We start from the raw sequence: 24,271 nt of genomic DNA on the forward strand, positions 1-24,271 counted from the left end.
AAGTCTAAAACTACATGCTTACCCCTACTTTAATGGGGGATATATATATGTTATTATTAAATTTTTATTAGTGTATTGTTTTAATAGGGGAATTACATGTCTTTTTTGTGTCTTTTTATAGTCCGCACTTTAATAGAGGATTTACAGGTCTTTATGGTGCTCTTTCATAGACATGAGCAATTTTTGACATTTTTTAGTCATTTATCTTTTATTTGGCCTGTTAGAATGTCTTGATGTTCATGCAGATGCACCCAACACTCACATATATAATAGAAGAGAGAAATTTCCTTAATGAAATTTGAAATTAAGAATAATTCATACAATCACATTTAAATATATTTCTTTGTTAAAAATAATTCCTCATTTATTCTAACTTAAAATTCTAATTATTTTTATTTATTGATTTATTTATACCTAAGGACATGTATATAAAACTACAGCAGGAGTAATTTTATTATTTTTTTAGAGATAAATACAAAACTCTTTTTTTAAAGAAGTTTCCACATTTTTAGTATTTATAATTTTTTTTGTAATTTTTCAAAACAACGGCCACAAGTTTTTATTCCACTAAGTGGGGTCGACTACATGAATCCTTTTTCTCCATACATATATATAATATGTCCAAGTCTTTTTAGTTCTACTTCTGCCCCTCTTCACATAAGTGGAATAAGAACATCTACTATCCTAACAAGATCAACAGATGATCAAAGTTTAATATGACCAAAACATCTAAGACGACTCTCTCTAATCTTGCTCGTCACTAGAGCTACGCCAACCCTATCACAAATATATTCATATCTCATTTGTATGTAACTGTCAAATCACTCATCCACCCAAACATTCTCATCTCAACAACACTCAACTTTGTTTTATGCTCATCTTTTAAAGGCCAATATTTTGCGCCATGGAGCATTGAAAGTCTATCACCATCTCATAAAATTTTCCTAAACGGTGCTTTTCTATCACACAACGGGCCTGATGCATTCCCCCACTTCAACTTTCATTCTACTAATAGCATCCCCATCTATATCACCATCACGGAAAAATTTAAAAGACTCTGTCCCACTTGATACAAATCCTTATTGAACTGAATTTGTTTGGATACTTGATTCTAAAACTCACATACATGAGAAATTAATTTTTATTTGGGGTTTTTACATGTATACCACACAACTCTTATATATTTACATATCTATCACCCAAAACTATTATATTTATATACAAGCCATTAAAATTTTTAACCTCACCTAAAAACTACTATTATTAACTTTATGAAATTTAAATGCACTTTTCATGCATAGGTTTATAACATCAAAGTGTTATAAGTATAAATATCAAATTTTCGGTGTTATATATATAAATACATAAGAATTGTGAGATGTCCATGTAGAATAAATACATCCAAGACTATAGTTTAAGAGAATGATAAGATTTAATAAGTAGAATGTTTTGGTATAGTTTTAGTATTTATCTTCCTTATCTTTGTATTCTCCATATTACTTTGTGGTTGATCTCATGCTTTATGTGTTTTGTTATCATACTATTAATTTCATGTAATCCATTCTCGTGATTTCTAGTAATAATCATATCGCCTAAATCTTTAGCGTCATATCTGTCAGGGAAGATGAAATTATAATTACGGAACCGACTCGGAAGATTCGCTCACAAAACAAGAAAACATCGAGAAAACAAGATTTAACGCGAAAAAGCTTGGGTAAGAGAAAAAACCACGGAGCCACACCGCACCAAGAAATTCACTATGAAGAAAATAAAAATCGGTACAATTTACACCACGCAAAAAACTCTCTACATTTTCGAAGCTCGAGAACACGCATTCTCTTCTATGCATAAGAGATAATCGAAATCGACACAATCCAATCGACAAAATCAAAACTTCAAGCGAAGAACAACTCAAATTCAGTTATTAGCAACATGCCTTGAGTTAAAATGATATTTAATTGTATAATGTTGCTGAAAAATTTCATGTTTGTTGATCAACAAATTTTATGTGCTCCAAATGATATTCATAATTATTTTTAGCTTTTATTATTATTTTTTTTGCATTAAGTAATTTATATGGATAAATACTTTGAATAATTAGTCCTTAAGAATTTTTAATTATAGAATTATGTAATTTGTTTGCGAGATTTTAAAATGTGGTTGTGTAATCCAAATGCCCTTGACTAGATCGAGCGGCTACAAGTGAGGCACGTGTCATCAATTATAATGAATGAAGATATCCCAAGGAAAGACCCTGGTCGGGCCATCAACCAGAGGCCAACCAACCTAAAAGACTGGTTGATCAAAGCTCGAACATCAATTGGTCGACCAACCCAAGAGGCAGACGACCCAGAAAACTGAATAACATCGAAATAGTTGAACGACAAAAAGTGACCCAAAAATCGATAGAACCGCAAATCAATCAGTTCACGTAACTCTATCGAGACAAATTTCTTATATATTTTGTAGGAGAGAGCAAAGATATGAATTTAGGACAAATTTATTCTCAGACTATATATATATATTTGATATTCCACAGTCTTCTTGCTTGCTTCAAGATTTGTGCAGTGGATAATCAGATGAGAAATGGCATGCCAAAAAAACTGATTTAAATTTATCATGAGCTTGTGAATTTAATTTTCTTTGAAAATTAATTTAATGGGGACAGGGACATGCATATAATTTTATTATTTAACAAGTACTTGGGAGCATTTTTTTTTTATTTGTTGGGGGACAATCATTCAATATTATTTAAAAAGACCAAACAAGTGGCAAGAAGAACTCACCACAACTATATTAATTTGTCCTATTTTTCTATGCTTGGATGATCATGACACGTGCGGTCGAGTCATGAGTGTTCAGATTCATGACATTTTCGTTCATCAAAATTTTTATAAATATTTCGATCAATGAGATTTCAACGTCAATACTGTGACGCCCCTGACATCGAAATTCATGATGTAATATTTAGATTGATTTGAGCATCGCTAGCATCCACCACATTTACATCACCATCATCTGATCATAGCCAATCACTTGGGTATACTCCAATCTTGATGGCTTGGCCAAGTTAAACTATGGTAGTATGTTTGTGTTAAGCTTATTTATAAACCAAACTAAAAATAATTGTTTATATCTGACATGTTTGTTTAACGAAAAAATCAAATATGAGCAACTTAACGAGTCAAACACATGCCAGAACTACAAAGTAACCTCTACTTGAACCTTAAATATCAATCTCAATCGACACAACTTTAATGAGCCATATATGTAAGGAGAGATAGAGAGAGAGAGAGAGAGAGACCGCCTACTAATATTGTGATAATATTTTATTGTTTAAAATACATTATCATAGTAATCCTAATACCACAACATTCATCTATAATCTAATTCTCAAACAAGGTGACACATGTGAAGACCCATTCATTAATCAATTCTATCCTCAAACACATGTGACATCAATACCCCAAAATAGAACCAGACTTCATTGCCACATAATCAACTTGTTGTTTTTCTTTACTTCTTCTTGCTGCTTAACTCAGCTTTTAATTAAAAATTGTAATTAAAATCTAAACAAGTATGTTAAGATAGCAATTTACATAATAATCTTAGTTCAGACAAGCACAAGGAAATGTTAGCTACAAAATCTAATTCTCTAACATCTCCATCTACTCTTCTTCTACCAATTAATTAATAATAATTGTTAAGCAATAAAGAAAACCACCCAAATCCGGTTAGATACTCAATAGACATTGGAATCAAACACTCTTAGATAATCACTTGATAAGAAGATAAAAGATATAGAGCTCACTTACCATCCGACCAATATCTCTGAAGTACGTCAACATTCCTGCGAATTCCTCAGAAAATGTATGCCCAACATTGTTGCAGGTTCCAATCAAATTCGCTTGCATTATCTCAATTCCTATTTCACACTCTTATGAGCAAGTTGGATCTTCTCACCAAAGTTGTTAAAAACTACTTGGCTACACTGCCGAGCTCAACTATCAGCTTTTCGAGACAAAAGGAAGAGAATTTAGGATTGTGAAGATATTCCATCATTTATTAACAACGTGATAATCTACGCCAGTAGGCTTGTTGACGAGGAGTCTGCTCGAGCTCAGTACTATATATATGACATAATACAATTTTATGTTTATTTTATACTCTTAAGCGGGTGCATTTTCTTGTTTTATGCTCTCTCAATGAACCTTCCTAAGGGCCCGTTTGGGGCAGATTATTACCTCCGGCGATGTTTTGAAAACTTTGTCTTCCAGTTTGGTAACAACGTTGGGGCTACGTCTTCAGATTCGTGGTTTCAGGTTAATTAATAAACGCTTCCGCAAGATGGACCCCGCAGACAGCGTTCATTCGCACGACTTTACCCTGCTGCCCTCCTTTCCTGTCTCGTCTGCCCTATCGTGCTTCTCCTCTCCCTTGCCCTATCGCGCTTCTTCTCACTCGATCTCCTCTCGTCTGCCCAATCACGCCTCTCTTACCTCTTCTTTGCTCCTCCCGCCGATCTTTCGTAACAGGTCTGTAAGTATATCGTATGTTTAACCATCGATGGAATGACTTTCGTAATGTTTTTTTTGGCTCTCTGATTTGGAATTTGTTGGGTTTGTACTTGTGTTTATACAATTCTTCGTGCTCTATTACGCATTCCTATGGCTATATGGAGCAGCTTATTCCCTAATTTTGAATGAGTTTGCCATAATATAGGTTTTATGTGTTTGTCGGCTTGTATAAGCCATGCCACCATGCTTTGTTCTCTCTGATGCAATGACTTAGCACTGAGTTTAGATCTATTTCAATTGCTATTTGGGAAATTTACAATGACATGCAATGTGAAGTGACCAGAAATTACATTATATTAAAGTGTTCTCCCCTCCCTTCTTCTGCAATGTGAAGGAAGCAGAAGAGGCGAGAGGTTGAATTGATGACAATGAAGTGCATACCTGTTTTGTGAATTGAGGGTGCTGAGCTTATTGAAGTGCATGTTTTGGTGTTGACCAATCGCCAATCTTCACACATTCACTTTTCAACATTCTTAAGTAAGTTTTTTCAAGTTTGGCCTTGACTAGGGGTATAATGGTCATTTATCCATAAACAGTTGTGAATCAGTTATTTTTCAAACGCACAAGTCAAACAACCGGTCAGTTTATCCGGATCAACTGCTAATCAACAACTTATTAGGATAAACTTCTTATCTGGATAATCTGGATAAGCTGCAGCTGCCCCAAAGATACTCTAAATCTTGACATTTATTTTGTAATTAGCATAGCACTACTCTTGCTTTTATAAAAGTATAATTGCCATTACTGTCTTTATCTACAAATAAAATAGTCAGGCAAAGTATTAATGTCACTTTGATATATTAGCAAAATAAAATTAAATGTGAGTAACCGACATACCATATGCAGCAATATGCATCAAAATTTTCTTTTGTTTGCTATATTAATAACCTAAAGTAAAATGTGAGTAACTCAAATCTTTCATATCTCATCAAAATAGTTACTATTACCACCTTTAAAAGTAAAATGCTCGTCTTCATACATAGTATTATGGAATAGATTGCAAAATAAATAATGTTCAAGAAAGGGAATTGATAGAAAAGAGAGTTAGAGAGAGACATGGAGATAAAGGGAGAATGGACAAGAGAGAGAGGGGGAAAAGGATGGAAACAAGAGTAAGAGAGAGGGAAGAGTGAAAGGTGTGAGAGAGAGTAGAAGAGAGAAGTGAGAGAGTAAAAAGCATTAGGGACAGATGAGAGTGTGGGAAAGAGAAAGAATGGAAAGAGATAGAGAGAGAGTGAGAAGGAAGGAGAGAGATGGAAGCAGAGAAAGAGAAAGAGAGAGGGGATAAAGAGTAAGAGAGGGTGAGACACAAATAGAGAAGGGAGACAAATAGATAAATGGATAATGAGTTAGAGATGAAGAGCATGCAAAAGAGAGAGCGAGAGATCAAAATAAGGGGGAGAGAGGGGGTAAGGAGCAAGAGAGAGGTAAGGTGGGAGGTAGGGTGGGAGTAAGGGAAGAGAGGGAGAGGGAGGGAGAGCAGAAGAGGGTGGAAGAGAAAGGAAAATAGAAACAAAAGAGAGATAAATGAGATAAAACAAGTGTGAAAGAGAGAGGAAAGAGAAGAGAGAGAGATCGCCAAAGTGTGTGAGAGTAAAGTGAGTAAGAAGGGGGAGAGCTAGAAACAAAGGTAAGGACATGAGAGAGTGCTCGCGAGGGATGGAGAGAGGTTGGGAAGGAAGGAGAGAGAGAAAGAATGAAGAGGCATGAGGGAGAGGGAGAGGGAGGGAGAGGGAGAGGGAGAGATGATTTGGGAGAGAGAGAGTTGATTTATGGTAGATGAAGTTGAGAAGAGGGAAAAGGAGGCTCCTTTTTTTTTTTTTTTGAAAAAAGTTGGGGAGAGATTCTTTCTTGTTTTGAAAAAAGCAGGCGAGAGATTTTGGGAAAAGTATTTTATTTGATAATATTGATGATCCTAATGAAAAATTAACGAAATAAACATCTTTAATTTAGATAAAACTGAATTCCATTTTTTCATCTTCAAAAAATGCGCAGAGGAGAAGTATAGGGACAAAAGAAGGGCTGTTTTTCCTTACTTAAGAGCAGGGGAGGGTAGCAGGAAGGCAAAAATGAATCCTTTTTTGGTGGTAGAAGAAAGAGTCATGTATCCGAGTTTTAGATTTAAGTATCCAAACAAATTCAGTTCTATGAGGATTTACATCAAGTGGTTTATATCATCTTTTAAAATTTTTCTTTCAAAGTGATGGTGATATAGATGAGGATGCTATTAGTATAATGAAAGTTAGAAGTGGGAGAATGCATCGAGCCTGTTATGTGATAGAAAAGTACTGCTTAAACTGAAAAGGAAATTTTATGAGATGGTGGTGAACCTGCAATGTTCTATGGCGCAGAATGTTGGCCTTTAAAAAAGATACATAAAACAAAGTTAAGTGTTGTTAAGATGAGAATACTAAGGTGAATGAGTGGCTTGACACTTGTAGACAAAATGAGAAATGAATATATCCGTAGGGCGGACAAGATTAGGGAGTCATTTTAGATGGTTCGGTCATAGTAAATATCAACCATAGAATCATGTTAGGAGAGTAGATGTTTCAGATTCGACTTATGTTAAGAAAGGCTAAAGAAGACCTAAAAAGACTTGGGCATGTTGTATAAAAAAGAACTCAATCTATAAGAATTAAATGAAAATATGACGCTAAGTAGGACACAATAGAGAAAAAGGATTCATGTAGCCGACCCCATTTAGTGGGATAAAAACTGGTCGTTGCTGTTCTATAAATGCTTAAAACTTTGGCAAGTTCTTTCAAAATAGAGTTTTGTATTTATCTCTGAAAAAAAAAAAAAGATACTCGGTGTTGTAGTTTTATAAGTGTTTCCATACATGTCTTTAGGTACAAATAAGTCAATAAATAAAAATAATTAGAATTTTAAATTAGAATAAGTGAGGAATTATTTTTAACAAAGAAATATATTTAAACGTGATGGTAAGAATTAATTTTAATTTCAAATTTTATTAAGAAAATTTTTATCTTTTATTATATGTGTGTCTGTGTACACCTAAAAACTGTTTGCATGAATGTCAAGACAATCTAACAGTCTAGATAAAAGATAGATGACTAAAAGATGCCAAAAATCGTTTATGACTATAAGCAAGCGCCATAAATACATGTAAATCCACTGTTAAAGTGTGGGCTATAAAAAGACTAGATAAAGACATTTTTGCCTTCCTGCCACCCTCCCCTGCTCTTAAGTAAGGAAAAGCAGCCCTTCTTTTGTCCCAAAATCTCTCCTCTGCGCATTTGTTGAAGACGAAGAAATGGAATTCAGTTTGTTGTAAATTAAAAATGTTTATTTCGTTAATTTTCCATTAGGATGGATCACCATTATTATCAAATAAAATATATTTCCCAAAGTCTCTCCCCATCCTTTTCCCTCTTCCCTCAACAAATCAATTCTCTCTCTCTCTCTCTTTCTCCTTCTATTATATCCATTTTCTAATAAAGCTTTCATCTTTGATTTATTAGAAGATAGTAAGAAGCCATGATTGTTTTGTATGCTCTCTCAATGAACCTTCCTAAATCTAGACATATGTTTTGTAATTAGCAGAGCACTACTCTTGCTTTTATAATAGTATACTTGTCAATAATGTCTTCATCTCCCATAGTCAGCTATCCATTTAATTCATTACAAAAACCCACAAATTAAACAGTAAGTAAAGTATTAATGTCACTTTGATATACTAGCAAAATAAAATTAAATGTGAATAACTGTCAACAAAAGTTTCTAAAAATATGTCTCGAAAAGCTGCATTAAGAATATAACTAATTATTATTGAGGATAAAATTAAAATTTGTTTTTTTTCTTTTAAAATATTTTTATTTAATGTGCACGTGCACGTCTCTCTCTCTCTCACACACATGCACTCTCTCTATATATATGTGTCGCGTACCCCTGCCTGTTTGTTGGCATCCATTATTTAAGACCCCTTAAATCGAGAGGGTTCGGATCCCCTATGTCATCTAAGACTCTTAGATCGAGAGGGTTCGGACCCCCTCTGACATAGTTGACCTTAAGGAAGTGTTACTCAAATTGTTAGACATATTAGGGGATGGTTGAAGTCTCGTATAATAGTCTTTGACCATTCATTTATAAGAATATATATATATATATATATATATATATAAGAAAACCGCACAAAATAACCTCAAAATATTTTAAGAAAATAAATTGGTTTATTTTAAATATTACAAATATATTTTGTTTTGAATTAAAATATAAATAAAACAATATATACAATTCATAAAATAGAAATTAAAAGTGGTCCCGAAATGCCTCTTAATAATGCTAAGAATATATAAGAAAACCACACAAAATAACCTCAAAATATTTTTAAAAAATAAATTGGTTTATTTTTAATATTACAAATATATTTTGTTTTGAATTAAAATATAAATAAAACAATATATACAATTCATAAAATAGAAATTAAAAGTGGTCCCGAAATGCCTCTTAATAATGCTAAGAACTCAGGAGACATTTAAGGATTTTTTATTTTATTTTATCATTTTGTTTTTTTTTTCCATTTTTTATTTATATTTTGGTTTGAAATTGAATAAATTTAGCATATTAAAACAAACAATTCAATTTAAAAACATAAAAAAAATAAAATTTAAATATTTTTGAATATTTTTAAAAACAATTAGATCTATTTTTAAAAATTAAAAAAACAAAAACATATGAAAAATAACTAAATAAAATATTTTTCAAAACAAAAACAAAATAAAAATAAAATTGACTCCAAATGGCCCCTCAGTTCATGACCATGAAAATAAAAGGGTTAAAATATCCATTTTAAAATAATATTAAATAGTAATAACAACAGTTTTCAGCATCATCTTGACATATTTTGGGCAGTATTATCAAGAAATAAACTGAATATTCTTTCTTAATATATACAGAATAGATTTATAAACCAGCTATTTTCAAAATCATTTACCTGCAAGCTGCAATCAAATAACCTGCATGCTTCCAAAAACGTTGCTAACATCAAGTCACAAGTAAACCCTAAACTCCAAAACATATTGACTTCACGTGTCTATTAAGATTCAGTTTCCCATCCACATCATTGGATCTCTATATCAGCAGCCATAGATCCCAGAATATACCAGCACTGTTGTAGCTCCAGGTAGGGCCCGGGGCGAAGCTGAGCCAAGAAGACCCCGGCGGTCCCTCGGGCTCAACTCGCAAATCCTCTTAATCATTTTGATTCAACTTATATACTTTACTGAGGAATTGGTGCCTTTCTATGAACCACATTAGATCCAACATCTTCATGTATGATTGTGAAATTCTTAAAACAAAGAACAAGTCATAAAATATCACATGGGGAATGGTCATTATAAAGCAAGCGACCAAAAAACTATGAAGTCTTCGAACTTGCAATGTATCAAAGATTGTCTCGGAAAGAGCAGTGAATCAAGTAATCTTGAAGCACTTCCCCTAAGATGTTCCAGTTGTTTAATCCATCTCTTGTAGACCTCATTATTGCACCTTCTGATGAGTTCTATTTCCCTCATGAAAGTACTGTGGAGACAATTCTCCCTCATCGTTCAAGAAAGTGTCAGATTAAACCATCGAATGCTTTCTAAGCCAGCACCAGAAATTTATGATGGATAGGTTGCATTTCTACTGCCAGAAGTTGAAGCCGGCCAATCACGCCTACGGCTGTCAAAAAAGCTCATTGTTCGCAAACAATTTGTGTTCGGCTCGTTCGTTAAGTAAACGAGTTGAACACAAACAAATTTTTAAAGCTCGAATTATAAACCAGCCAAACACGAACAGCTCTTTGTTACCTCGTGTTCGGCTCGTTTTAACTCGAAATAAAAAAAAAATTATATAATTATTTATATAGTAATATATTACATATATTATTTATATAATAATATTATATATATTTATATCTAAGTTTAAATTGTAACATCTCATGTGGTAATGTGGTTAATGTCTTCTTTTGCATACATTTGATCTTGGTTCGAACCAACACTTTACATTTATTTTTTTCAATTTAATTTTAATTAGCAAATTTCGAGCCGAATAAGAGCCGAACACGAACACAAAAATTTAAATTGAGTCGAACACAAACACATTGTTCACGAGCTAATTTCGAACACAAGCCAATTTCAAACACGAGCAGTTTCAAACGAGCCGAACAAAAGCCTGAGCTCGCTCATGCTCGGCTCATTTACAGCCCTAATCACGCCACTCGCTTTCAGTCGATGATCTCACTCCTGAATATCATTGACGCATTAAAGTGGTAATAATTGAGACACCGCACTTCACCACTCTCTGGTTTCAATGCAACATGCTAAACTGAGTTCATTGTTAGTATTTTTGTAATAGTAATTGTAGTATTGTACCATGTATCCAATTATGTGATCCTGACAATTAATCGTCACCTATCAAAAAAGGGTGGTTGCTTATTATGCATGAGCATTAGATTATGCATTTGTTAAGCCAAAACTATGTTATCTCTCTTTCTCTCTCTCTAGCCTCTTAAATTGTCTTCACAACTCAGTTTTACCCATCCTTCCCTAGCTAAATGGTTTCACCCCAGTTTTCTTTAGACCAACTCACTCAAGAGAATTTCTGAATCTTTACTCTATGCTTTCTGAGCTTGGTCCATATGTCTACAAGAATATGGGTATATTTCCACTGATAGATTGGATCTTATGCCCTCATTTATAATAAGAGTGAAACGCCTCAAACAATAAGAAAAGATTCTGGTAAAACGAGCGACCTGACAGTTGTTAAACAGGTACAACACATTCAGATACATCTCACAATGATAACTCAAAGGAACTACAAGCACTTCTTGCAAGGTGCTCCATATGACTAGTTCCCATTAAGAGCATGAACATATAGCATAACTATCTCTCATAGGTTTTTATGCCATCTCAAACTTAGAGCCACTACTCCGTCTCTTTCCAACACTGAGCCGCACATGTTTAATGAGAGTATTGCAATGACTCCTATTGTACATCCCAGTTAACCCTATTAGATTAAATAGAGGTGTAAAAAAGGAGAGAAACTCGACCGGACTTGATTTCTATCAGCACGCATCTTGACTCGTAGTTATCAATATCAGGTGAGCGGAGATTAATCTTTACAAAATCAACATAAAACAAACTCTTATATTTTAATTCTTTAAATAATTATTTGATAGCAAATATAAATTAATAAATGAGAATAAATAATTCTCAAATAAAAAGTGGACTTTCTTAAAAACACTTTTAAATATGAAATCATATGTTCCCCAAAAATCTTCTATAACTAATCAAAATTATACAATCAAAAGTTGATGTCGCATGTCTAATAGTCCACCCGCTCATTTTCCCGCCCTAAAATCAACATTATAATATCTGGTGAGTTACACACTCAATAAGAGAAATAATGCTAAAATAATATTAAAAAATACAATGAATAAGAAACATATTTGATGCTCAATGATAAGCATGAGTAACAACACAAATAATAAATAAACATGCTTTAGTACTTCAAAAAATAAAGATAACTTATAAATAATATATGAAACAACAGTAAAAAATAAATGAAACTACTACTGGTAAGTCTCTTAAGTTAATATAGTAAATAATATCATATATACATTTAATTTACTTTCTTGGTCATTCTTCTATCAATCTTTTTTATCTTAAAAATATTACATTAAATTTGCATAGATTCAACTTAAGTCATAACAATAATGTATATTCAAGCATAATTTTTAATGAACTTAAGTCATCTTCTCTATCTCAGATTCAACTCTTCTTATGTGAATATTATTTTAAACTCTTATGATCGCCAAAGATTCATATTTCACTACATATAAATAGTCATCAAATCCTCAAAGTAAAGGCATTGATTATCAAATTCAGATCATGTGTTAGATAATTTTACTTGTGAGTTTTCAACTATCCAGATAAATAAGTTATTTTCTTTCTATTTTGCATTAAATTACATCCTAAACCTTTTCAAATTGCATTACTATAAATTTTCAACTCTCTATTCTTGGTGAGGTGGCTAACACTAGTGTTGTTGTCAAATATTTTTTGAATTCTTAAAAATTGGGCTCACGTTCTTTTATAGATTCAAATTTGACATCATTTCTCACTAACTTGTACAATGACATGGCTATCTTTGAGAATCATATAACAGATCTCATAAACAACTGTAGGCCTTTATAACTTTATTGGGTATAGGTCATTCTACTATTGCTTTCATCTTATGAGTAAAATTCCTTGATCGCTTATGATATATCTCCAAAATGCAATGCTCCACACCCAAAATTTATGTTTTTAAAAGTTTGCATTAAGTCACCCTTAATAGATCCAAAATTATTCTCCAAAATTACTCAGTTTTTGAATAATTAAAACATCATTTAATGAATATAATCACAAACTAATAAACATATAATCAAAAACTATAAACATTGTAGGAGCATTTTAAACCAAATGTCATTAACAAGAACTCCTAATGATCATAAATGATCCCAAAAATTATCTTGATCATATCTGTCTCTTTAACCCCGCCTGATGATATCTTAATTTCAAATATATTATGGAAAAAATACAATGGAACGACACCATCTAACTGATCAAACAAGTCGGCAATAGATATTTATTTTTAATTATCATTTTATTCAACTCCATATAATCAATATACAACCTCTTACAAAAAGTACCGGTGCACTCCACAATGAGTTCTTTAGTCTGAAAATCAAAAGCGTACGTGTAACTACTTTCATCCCAGTCTCAATTATTTTAGCTTTTTTAAATAGCACTGAAATTCACTAATATCAAAGGTGTCAATACTAATCTCAGTTGACCTCTGAAACTTCATAGAAACCTGTGACACTTTTTCTCTTGCTTCCTAACATAATCAGGGGCATATCTAAAAAGAAATGTTAGTTCTTCCTCATATTACATGATTGTCTAAGACCCCTAAATTAAATTATTTATCTGTGGAATGAACCAATCAATGCTAATCACATTCTCAATTAGCTATAAATGTATCATATAATAATTATATCATGCATGAATTATTTCTCAATTATAAAATCATATGTAGCCTAATAGTCTTCTATAGCCACCCAAAACTGTACAATCAAAAGCTATACAAAATGATAAATCACTTGGCAAATGGCTCACCTGCTCACTCAACATTCAATGAGAAATAATGTTAAAATAAAATTTAAATATACAGTGAATAAGTGAGGTGCAAGTTCATCGATGACTAACATGAGTAACAAAAATAATAATAAATAGAAGCAACAGTGGTCAGCAATAAATAAAACTGCTGTTGACAAGTTCTCTAAGTAATCATATTAAACGATATCATATATGCGTTTACTTCATTTTCCTGATCATTCTTACCATCAGCCTTCTTTATTTAAGATGAGTCCCATTATATCTAAATAAATTATTTTTATATACTTCATTTTATTGGGTTGCCAACCGATCTATCTGCCATAAAAATCTTTAATAAAATTTGATCATATGTTCTAGTAAATATGCAATGAAGCTGGAAGTAGCGGATAAATATGCACATGCTGTGCTCTGTTAATCGAATTAAATGTCAAATATGTAAAAATCTAAATGCAAATACATAAAAAACGGATTTGCTTATAGTCCCATAAAAGCTTGCTCCTTATGTTAGCAATTGTATCTCACATGAGCTGTTGGATCAGTCTTATGACAAATCTCTTCCCTAGGCTTGCCCCAAGCTCACATCCTTGCATAAACAGTCTAGCGAGAACAAATTCTTTTATATTGAACTCAAATTAATACAAACATACTATAAATTGAGATCACCTAAGTTCTAGCTTCCTATCCTTCCTCCCACCTTCCTATATAAACCCTACAGCTAACACCCCAATTAATACCGATTTGGCAAAGCTGTAGTTCACAAAAAATAAGGGTTTAATGCAATATAATAAAAGCATTTATGTTTAATAACATATATGCTAATTTTATTACCTTAACTCCACCAAATTATAAACTTCTATATATCAATTCGACCAAAATAAAATGTAGATTTTTATTAAGATAATTTGGATGATATTACAGGGGAAGCAGAAAAAAATCAGATAAAACTTTAGACCAATTTAATTCAACAGTTTGAACATTTTGGGTATTACATCTGTCCCTTGTTATTTAACAAGAGTCAGACCCCGCCTAGAAATGCTTTCTCAATGTAAATTGCAAAAGGCTCAACATCGTCAAAATTTATGAAGCCAATATTGAATTCGTATTAACGAAAGTTGAACCTAAGCGATCAAATGGCTCTTTATGGGTATATGATCTCCCTCCTATTGTTAATGATGTTGTGAAGTGTATGCCCTTCTTCACCATGTTTGAGATTGTGCCATGATGGTGGTTCTCTATCCTTTCTCTAGGAATAATTATCTGCTTTTACAACTTGAAGTAGATAGTCACCAATACATGAGGGATATTGTAAGCTTATTACATCTTTTTGCCATTTTAGTACTCACTTCTAATGCGGGATATTGTAAGCCCTATACATGGCGGATGTCATTGCCTAGGTGGCGATCACTCATGCCCTTCAAAAAGGTAATTTTTGTTATTCTCTCCTGTTGGTGTGAGACATAGATGTAAAAATCGCTGCTTATGCGAAAAAAAAAGTATAAAGCTAGCCTCACATTTGAGGAATCAAATCAATGCAAAATATGTTGTCAATGTAGTAAAAAAATGAAATTGACGTTAGGGAGATTGATAATGCGACCCTACATCATGGCTTTAGGTGTCATAAAGAATGAAGAAGATATTAATAATAATTTTTATTGGGTTCAACATGAATAACAATGCCTTAAATTGGTCTCGACTAGAGCAATAACATCTCCTAGGGTTAACTTTTCCAAGCAGTGTAGAATCAAATAGAAACATCTCCAAATGCGGCAATCAGCAATCGAGGCATTGGACTGGTTGGTTTTGGTGTTGGATGTGAAAGGTGGAGATGGCATCTCCATTTTTTCATGATTGGAGTAAAGATTTTATCTTGATTAACGTGTCAAAATAGTTATCTAACTATTATATAAGGTCATTTTAGTCCCAGAGTCTAAAAGTGTCAAATTAATCCTCATACTCTTTTAATATGAGTTGAAATAGTCCCCGGTGAGGATTATTTTAGCCCCCATTAAAGATTCTAGGCTTTAAATTTCCACTTTTATAAACTCTGAGACTAAATTGACCCTCTGGCCTCTGCAAAGAGTTAAGGGACTATTTTAAAACTTCTACCCTTTTTTATTTAAGGGCTTAAAGTAATATTTTATTTAATAATTACAAAATCTACATAATATATTATAATTCTCAACTTCTTGCATTGCAAATCTCCAATCAACCAACAGAGCTTGTAATAGAGCATAATTATTCAACCCGCTATCCCCCAGCATTGACAAGTATCGATGCAGTAGTTTAATACCAGTTAGAGCAAATCCATAAGCAAACACAAGACTATTGAATCCATAATATATAAACTATCTACCTAAGCTCCTCGCTTCTTTCACAGGCCTATGTGCTTACCATCTAAAAACAACTATTTAGCTAATTGAAATTTTAGTACTACCAACATAAAAGGGTTTCAATAATTATATCGACAGAAAAAACAAAATATAAAAAATGCATCTCATTTCCATACAAGCACAACCTCCATATTCAATGACGAGTGCTTAAAAGTTCAAAAACATAAGCCATACAAGTTGTCCAGGTAAATTTATTGTTTTTCTTATGCTTTCTCATGAAAATATCATACGCATTCAGACAAAGATTATAAAAAAGTGGCCTAATATGTTGTATTTAGAGTATATAAATCTAAAAAGGAAATTATTCCAACTTAAGTATATTGAGCAATTGTTCCAAGATTTAGTGCACAGCAAAGATCCCCTCTGCGAGCGAAGTTAATCAAAGCACCTAGAACAACTTTGATCACTCAAAGCACCTAGCAGAGTAGAAGGCATTTTAGAGTACAAAAGCATCCGCTATAAATTGCATCATCATCAGTCTTAGATCAACTATTTATGAGTCTTATGAATCCTCCTTTACTATTCATGCATGTTGGTTTTCTTTGGGGTGTTAAACGTTTTTCTTCGAAAATCCCTTTAAACTACTTATATCCATGTAAGTTAAAATTTACTCATTTATGATCCTTACATACTAATTTTAATTTTAATTTTACCACTTTTAAGTTACATTTCAATAATCACATCTTCAAAAATATCACTCTAATCATTCCTCTAATATAACAATTCTTTCAATTACCCTTCAATGTTTTGTCACGTGCTCATTTTAACATTATTATTGCAACCACACTATACTATTTTTTTACTATGAAATAATTGAGTTCATGGTTTAATAAAATTCACCCTTAAGAATCCAAACAATGCCCTTATCGCATCATGAGACATTTATCCATTTTAATTATAACTCTATCCCTAGAAGTTGTATAATCATTTACATCTTCATTCTTCTGCAAATTGTAGAGCAACCAAAGACTCGCAATTGAATCAAATAGCTCGATTTCTCTATAATAATGCTATTATTCTTTAATTTTTTTTTCAATGATTCCTTCAAGTTTATTTCTTTATTTTTTTCTAGTTTTCGCTCTGTTTCCCACTATGCTGTTGAGCAAGATTCTACTTTTTCTATTTCAATATGCTCTAGATTAAAGAATCCAATTTTTGCCCATCAAGCTATGCTGGGTGTTGACATACTAGGCAAAAAATAAAATAAAATAAAATAAAAACCGTTGACTTTATGACCCATATTTTGCTTTTCTTTTTTAATGAAAATTACATGAGATGATAGATGTATACTATGCATAGTTTTTGGTATTGATTCTATTCATGTTAGTTTTGGCATACCATTCATTACCAATATTTTGATCCGAACACCTAAATAAAAAATTAGGAAAATTTACATAAACACACACAATTCTTATGTGCTTACAACTCTAACACCTAAACTACAGTTTTTACATATATGCTACCTTACCTATGCATGAAAAGGAGTATTAAACTATATGAAATATTTGGGTGGTAGAAATGTAAAAAAACCAAGTTTAGGTATAAGATATATAAATACATAGGAATTGGGTGGTATGTACGTAAATGCCCCTAAAATTATTATGAAAAATTCAATTCTCACTGAAAAGACAAATGAAAGCTTTAAATGTCAACAAACAATTTGATTTTTGAACACTTATCTGTGGCAATGGATAATATCTATATATAGCTTAGGTTTTTTATGGCAAAAAAAAATGTTCAAATGTTAGCACTTCACTCTGAAGTTGACATCCAGATGGTATAATGAATGCCAACACAAGTTTCAGTAGTATTCAGCCTCATCATATGTAAATACAGAACAAAACATGAACATCCTTCACAAAGAGAGCTTTGGGACCCAAAAAAAAACTAAATAATTATCCCATGAAACAAAGAAAACAGTAAATCATGAATTACAACCATAAAAACAGAGTACAGAAATCCAGTATGAAACTAAGTATTAACGGCCCGTTTGGCATAACAAGTTTTTTTTTTTTTATGAAACTAAGTATTAACGGCCCGTTTGGCATAACAATTTTTTTTTTTATTTTTTTTATTTATAAATATGTTCATCAGCATAATTTACATATGTTTTTTATTTTTAAAATAAATCATCATGTTTTTAAAAATACTCAAAACACCTAAAAAAAATTTGAGCATTTTTAAAAATAGCTACCACAATCAAACATGCTTTAATTCAAATAAAAAAAAACAAACAAAATAAAATAAACAATAGAAAACAGAAAACAAAACTGATCCCAAATAGGGGCCTAAACAAATATCTTTTTAAAAATTAAAGAAGAAAACAAAAACAAAATACAAAATTGATTCCATACAGGTCCAAATCCTCTATCACTAAGCCTTTGCACACTCAGCAGTATATATTATAACCAAGAAAGTTTTACTCAAAGAAAAGAACGAACTTTTTTAAGAGAGCTAAACAAAGTAATTTCAATGCAAAATGCATAATGATCAGTGGATCCATCTGCATAAGTTAGCTACCTCTGTGAAGCAATAAAATAGATAAGAAGATTCCATAAAAAACAGTTGATTACTCATTGTCAAATACAAAATTTCAACTTTTTTCATTAATGCTTCGAAAATTAAGCAAAAAAAACAAAAATGAAATCTCAATATAACCTACCGGTGCACTCAATAGTACCGCAGTAGCAAACCTTTTGCTTAATATTCCCATTAGAATCATGAACTTGGTCAATAGTGTAGTTGTAATGATATGTCAGCTCCTGGAGAGGCGGTATATCTTCGGAAGCAAATAACATAATGTGTGGCATACTCTTATTTCCATGATCAAAGAGAAGATTTTGGGCATAAAGATTAGGCATGCAGCTATGGTTGATGAATCTAGCAACATTTCCAAACATGGATGCATCAACAGTGTAGTTCATTTCATTAACTACTGAAGAGCCTTTCTTCTGTAACTCAGGTATAGATGTTGGAAGTCCCTCCCATAGAGCTGCATCATGGTAATTATTTCCAATAGCAAAAAGATACTCGTCGTTCATTCTCTTTTGAGCTTCTTCGTCCTGTATAAGCTCGCCGACATATTCGCAAACGAAGCTACCGGATGGAATGAGAGATAATGATCTCAGTCCCCAACCCATAGTTCCCGTTTTAAAGACTTCCAAAGGAAATTTTATGCCATGTTGACTCACTCTGTTGTGGCACGAAGGAGGGCATTTGCACGAAGGCCCACACTCATAAACAAGAGGTTTGGCTTGCACAATCGCACCGCGGCCATTGAAAGGCAGTTCTCCGCCATTTTTTACTGCACAAGCACATTTGATCGAATCGGTGCAGATGCCAACACAGTCGCAACCCTTGGGATGAATTGGGATATGGTTTGATGGATATATCATCTCCTTCGTATATGTAAAAGGCTGAGGACACTCTTCATCAATCGTATTAACAGCACAAATGGGCACCTTCTCCTTTCCGTTGGAGATATCTCCAGTGCAAATATCTGAAAATGAAATAGATGTTCTCAGCTTAACATTTTTAATTTTGAGTTCAGGCTGTTCCTGCTGCCTCCTCAATTGAAACATATAGATATCAAAGCCATCACCATTTTTTTCAATCCAGTATTTCTCGGCCAGATACAAACCACCGTAGATATAACGTGTAGCTTTTTTGCCCTTTAAACTTCGAGAATTATTAATTTGAAAGTCCTCAAATCCCCAAATAACACGAATAGGATTTTGAGCATTTATGCTGTTTCTTAGTGCTAAATTACCATATTCTAACTTCTGATTCTTGTTGGATGGCCCTGAACCGGAGTAAATTAGCACTTCAGAAATGTGACCGTTGTCTGAGTATCTACTAGAGCCAGATGAAATAATACTACGAGCTAGTAGTCTCCCATCATGTTTAAAAAAATCGATGCCTGCCTGGAGTTGGCGATGAAGTCCGAGCACACAAAGTTCAACCCTTAAATTGAACTCATCTCCAATTTTGACACCAGGCACATTTCCTATGGATAATGAATCAAATTCGAACTCCATACTGTTCTGTTTCAAAAGTTTCAAAGCCATCAAATCTAGGCGGTTCCTCCGAAACTCAAACTTTGATTTCAAGTCTATTTTTGTTTCTTGTGACAACTTATTATAAAATGAATGGAACATGTTGAGTACCAGCTTGACCTTTTTCCTTGGCAATTCCTCCTGATCACTTAAATCACACGCAGTCTTATCCAGATGCCTCACATTACTTACTTTACCTTCGTTTTTTTCAAGATTGGACTCAGGTTTAATTATATCATCATTTATACTCCTTTTGCTCTTCCTCTTTATTACAGATTCTTCAGCATCCAGTCTTCTAGTCTGAATTTCATTCCCAGCATTATCAGGTGATCCCTTCTTTCCACAACCGGAAGTCCACTCAGCTGAGGCCCTAGATCTAAAAGAGATCCTCCTCCTTGTTGAAGATTTTGTAGGAAGCACTTGCTCCTCTAGTGCAGGACTATGAACAGTCTCCATCAATTCAATCTGCCCATTAATTTCGCGACACTTTTTCCCACGAATACCGACATTGGCTGAGATGTCTAATTTCAATGGTTCAAGGGCAAAAGGAGCAGGGGTTTTGCACGCTTCATTCAAGATCTGAGTGCCATTAGCCTTAATCAAAGCTTGTAATGCTTCACCTTTTGAATCCGATCTCGTCTGAGGTTTCCTCGGGTAGTAACTAAGCATACAATCATCAACCTTATTATCATTCCCCAAATCCCCGCCCGAAACAACCGAACTTGTCGCTCTGGAAGCCGATCTTAACGATCGTCTTAATATAGTTTGATTGACAATCATAGCTTCCTCGCCGACAACTGCCTTTGCCGCCTTCACAGCCTTAACGGTTGAAGGCGCCGGGGTGATTTTCTCAGAAAACATAATTGATGAATCCACCCGGGTGGAATCCCGCTCCCGCTTCTGAGATCCCACCATGACTAGAAACCTTATTACAACAGAACATTGACAATTTTATATTGTCCCGGGCAAGCTTCTGCAAGGAATCTCATGGCACAAAAAAAAAATGAATAAATAAAAAACTGAGGAGACGGAGAAGAGAATCTACATAGGAGAAACTAACACATTAGGGCTTTCATAAAATTTCCGGGAAAGCATAAGGAAGACCCAACAGTTGAAAACTGAAATGCATGGAAGGTGAGAACCGAGACCTGATATCTAGCTGTAAACCGGCGGCCGGCGAATCCTGTTCGCCGGCGACGTACGAAGAGGCGGGAACGGGGGCGTCGCTTCTAGCCGGCGCTGGTGGGAAATTTTTACGTGAAGCGGAGCATTGATCCAATTGGCTGGATGAGAAGGATATGTACGTGTAGCGGGGATTTACATACGTAGCGCTCCAAAATATTTAGGGGCACTTATATAAATACCACTAAATTAAAATGTACTTTTAAATATGTAATAATTAAAATATAGCTGTACATTGATAATATTGAAATGTTTCGTATCACATCAATAATATCATTTCTACAATATGTAATAATTAAAATATAGCTGTACATTGATAGTATTGAAATGTTTCGTATCACATCAATAATATCATTTCTACTTGATATGCTACCAACAAATTTTTATCATCCGACACGAATCTCAGTGTAATTTTTTGAACAAGAAACATTCAAACTTTGATTAAGAGTCATTCGGAGCTCCGATTTCAGCAAACTTATAGTCAAACCTGATAAGACGAATCCAACGAGCCCAAGATTGCTCAATTCCGACATCGTTAAGGCACTCAAATGTCCATTAAACGTCATCTGATCAAAGGAAGCTCTCCGGACCGTCCGATCAAAATAGTTCATATTCCTGCATTAATTGCACTTAAAACACTATAAATAGAGCCTCACCCCTCATATGAAAAGGGGAGAGAAGGGGAGAGGGCTTAAGAGAGAACTTGAGGCTTTGAAAATGAGCTTAAGTCCAAGATCATCATCGATCGCCCTTGACCACCACTGACCGTCGACAACCATCGCCGACCTTCGTCGATCACCGCCGACCGTCATCGATTGTCGTCAACCGTGGTCGATCACCACCGCCGACCTCCGTCAGCCACCGCTGACTAGACATCTTCAGTTCGTCAGTCGACGTTGTAACCTGGAAAGCTAATAATCCTTTCCCGTCTGTGGGACAAGTGGCATCTGTAATCATCATCTTATAATGAATTTTTACTACTGGGTCAGGCTCCGTGGTTTTTCCTCTTTACGGGTTTTCCACGTAAAAACTCTTTGTGTTATCACAGTCAGATTCATTTTCATCTGAGTGTGTGTTGAATCCTCGTGCAACGCTAAGACGATAATTCATTATTCTACCGCCGTGAATTTTCTAGCACACATCAGTTTGGCGCCGTCTGTGGGAAAGTTTCAATCTCACAACTAAAGTACTTACATGATCTGCTACATGGCCACCAGATACAATGTTCGTGATAATGGAGCTTCCCGCTCCAACACCCATCGTTTCAGGGAGCACTCACGAAGCCAAGGGCGGTATGCTTCTTCGTCTTCCCACCCTGGAAGATGTTATATTGTCAATGAAGGTGTTTCAGGTCCTTCAATAGAAGATCGAATGCGTAAAAGAAGATCGAATGCGTAGAATGGAGGAGTCTCAACTAGAGATTCTACAGCTCCTACGCGGGGCTCAACAGTCGTTGCCTACAGCATTGGATGAAATTTGTTTATCATTAACTTCGCAACGTACGAGAAACATACCGCTCGGAGGAACTCATGTCGGCGCGGCTCCTCAGGAAGGAACACATCCCCTGTTAGGTCGCCCACCTATCCCCACACCTTCCCGCCATTCCAGATAATGTCATTCGCAATGAACTACGACGTCTCGTCAGGGAAGAGTTCCCATTAGAGAAAAATGATTGCTTCTACGCTCACCATAACATCCATGAATCTTCTCCCTTAGCGAATGCGGTCCTCCAACACCCCATCCCAACAGGCTTTAAGCTTCCGAGCATCGATACATATGAAGGGACAACCGACCCTTACGAGCATATTGATCATTAGCGAATTATCATGCACATTCAACGTGCTTCTGATGCGCTTTTGTGTCAAGTGTTTACAACTACTCTTAAAGGACAAACTCAAACTTGGTTCTACTCTCTACCGGAAGGCACTATAAACACCTTTAACGAGCTTGCCAAACTTTTCGCAGAGCAGTTCATCGCAAATTGAAGGATCATCAACAATTCATCCCATCTATCGGGAATTCGTCAAAATGAAGGAGAGTCACCCAAAGACTATTTCCGCAGGTTTTCTACTAAAGCCCGTCAAATTTCAGGAGTAGATCCAGAGTTACTTAGGGGAGTTTTCCTTGGGTGGCTTTGCCCAGGACCCTTCTACTCATCACTGATGCGGAAGACAGTTCATTCTTATGCTGACCTTGTCCACCGTGTTGAGACCTAAATCACTGCAAATGAGGTCATCAATGCACATAAGGAACAATTTGTGAAATTTGGGGGAAAGCGCAAAGGTAACACTGGAGATAATAATCAATCTTCGCAACGGAGAAAGTTTGATCAACAGAGGAATCACGACATCCTTCCTGAACCTGCAGGCCAATGAACTGAATATCGACCCAAGAAAGAGTATACACCACTCAACACATCACGTGCTAACATCTTAATGGGCTAGCAAAGATGAGCAAGCCGTTAAGTGGCCTCAAGCCCTAAAACCTAACTCAAGTAATCAAGAACAATACTATCATTTTCCTCGAAGTCGTAGCCACTCCACTGAAGCTTGTTAGTAGCTCAAAGAAGAGATTGAAATGTCAATTAAACAGGGATATATTGGTCGATTTGTACAAAACAAAACAATTGGTATCGATAACACTCCTACTGGGGGGCAACATACATCAAGACAGCAACATGGGGGTCACCTAGTTGTAGGAGAAATTCAAATAATTGTTGGAGGCCCATCGATGATTGATCAAGTCCTTGTCACTGTACCTGGCGAACCAATGCAGAAGAAATTCCGCCTTGAGCCTATAACTTTTGATGAATCCGATTTGGAAGGAGTTCGAGTCCCCCACCAAGATCCTTTAGTCATTAGCGCAGGAATTGGCGAGCCATTCTATAACGTAAAGAGGATCCT

At 34.4% G+C, this 24,271-nt stretch overlaps 1 protein-coding gene across 3 annotated transcripts; it reads right to left on the bottom strand.

Annotated features, from left to right (window-relative positions):
- Positions 1-11,881: 11,881 nt before the first annotated feature.
- Positions 11,882-21,501, bottom strand: LOC110023823 (histone-lysine N-methyltransferase, H3 lysine-9 specific SUVH5-like). Of its 3 annotated transcripts, none has more exons than XM_020723428.1 (3): positions 21,335-21,501; positions 18,794-21,159; positions 11,882-11,935 (listed from the first exon to the last, which is right to left on the bottom strand). In XM_020723428.1, the coding sequence occupies exons 2-3, from the start codon at positions 21,099-21,101 to the stop codon at positions 11,907-11,909; spliced, it is 2,337 nt and encodes a 778-aa protein (XP_020579087.1). In that variant the 5' UTR covers positions 21,102-21,159; positions 21,335-21,501; the 3' UTR covers positions 11,882-11,906. The 3 variants fall into 3 exon arrangements, with proteins under 3 accessions (XP_020579087.1, XP_020579088.1, XP_020579089.1); XM_020723429.1 differs by having other exon boundaries at positions 18,794-21,170; XM_020723430.1 differs by lacking the exon at positions 11,882-11,935 and having other exon boundaries at positions 18,630-21,159.
- Between the last annotated feature and the right edge of the window lie 2,770 nt (positions 21,502-24,271).

Source organism: Phalaenopsis equestris, unplaced genomic scaffold (assembly GCF_001263595.1).
Source record: "Phalaenopsis equestris unplaced genomic scaffold, ASM126359v1 Scaffold000232, whole genome shotgun sequence".
NCBI lineage: Eukaryota > Viridiplantae > Streptophyta > Magnoliopsida > Asparagales > Orchidaceae > Phalaenopsis > Phalaenopsis equestris.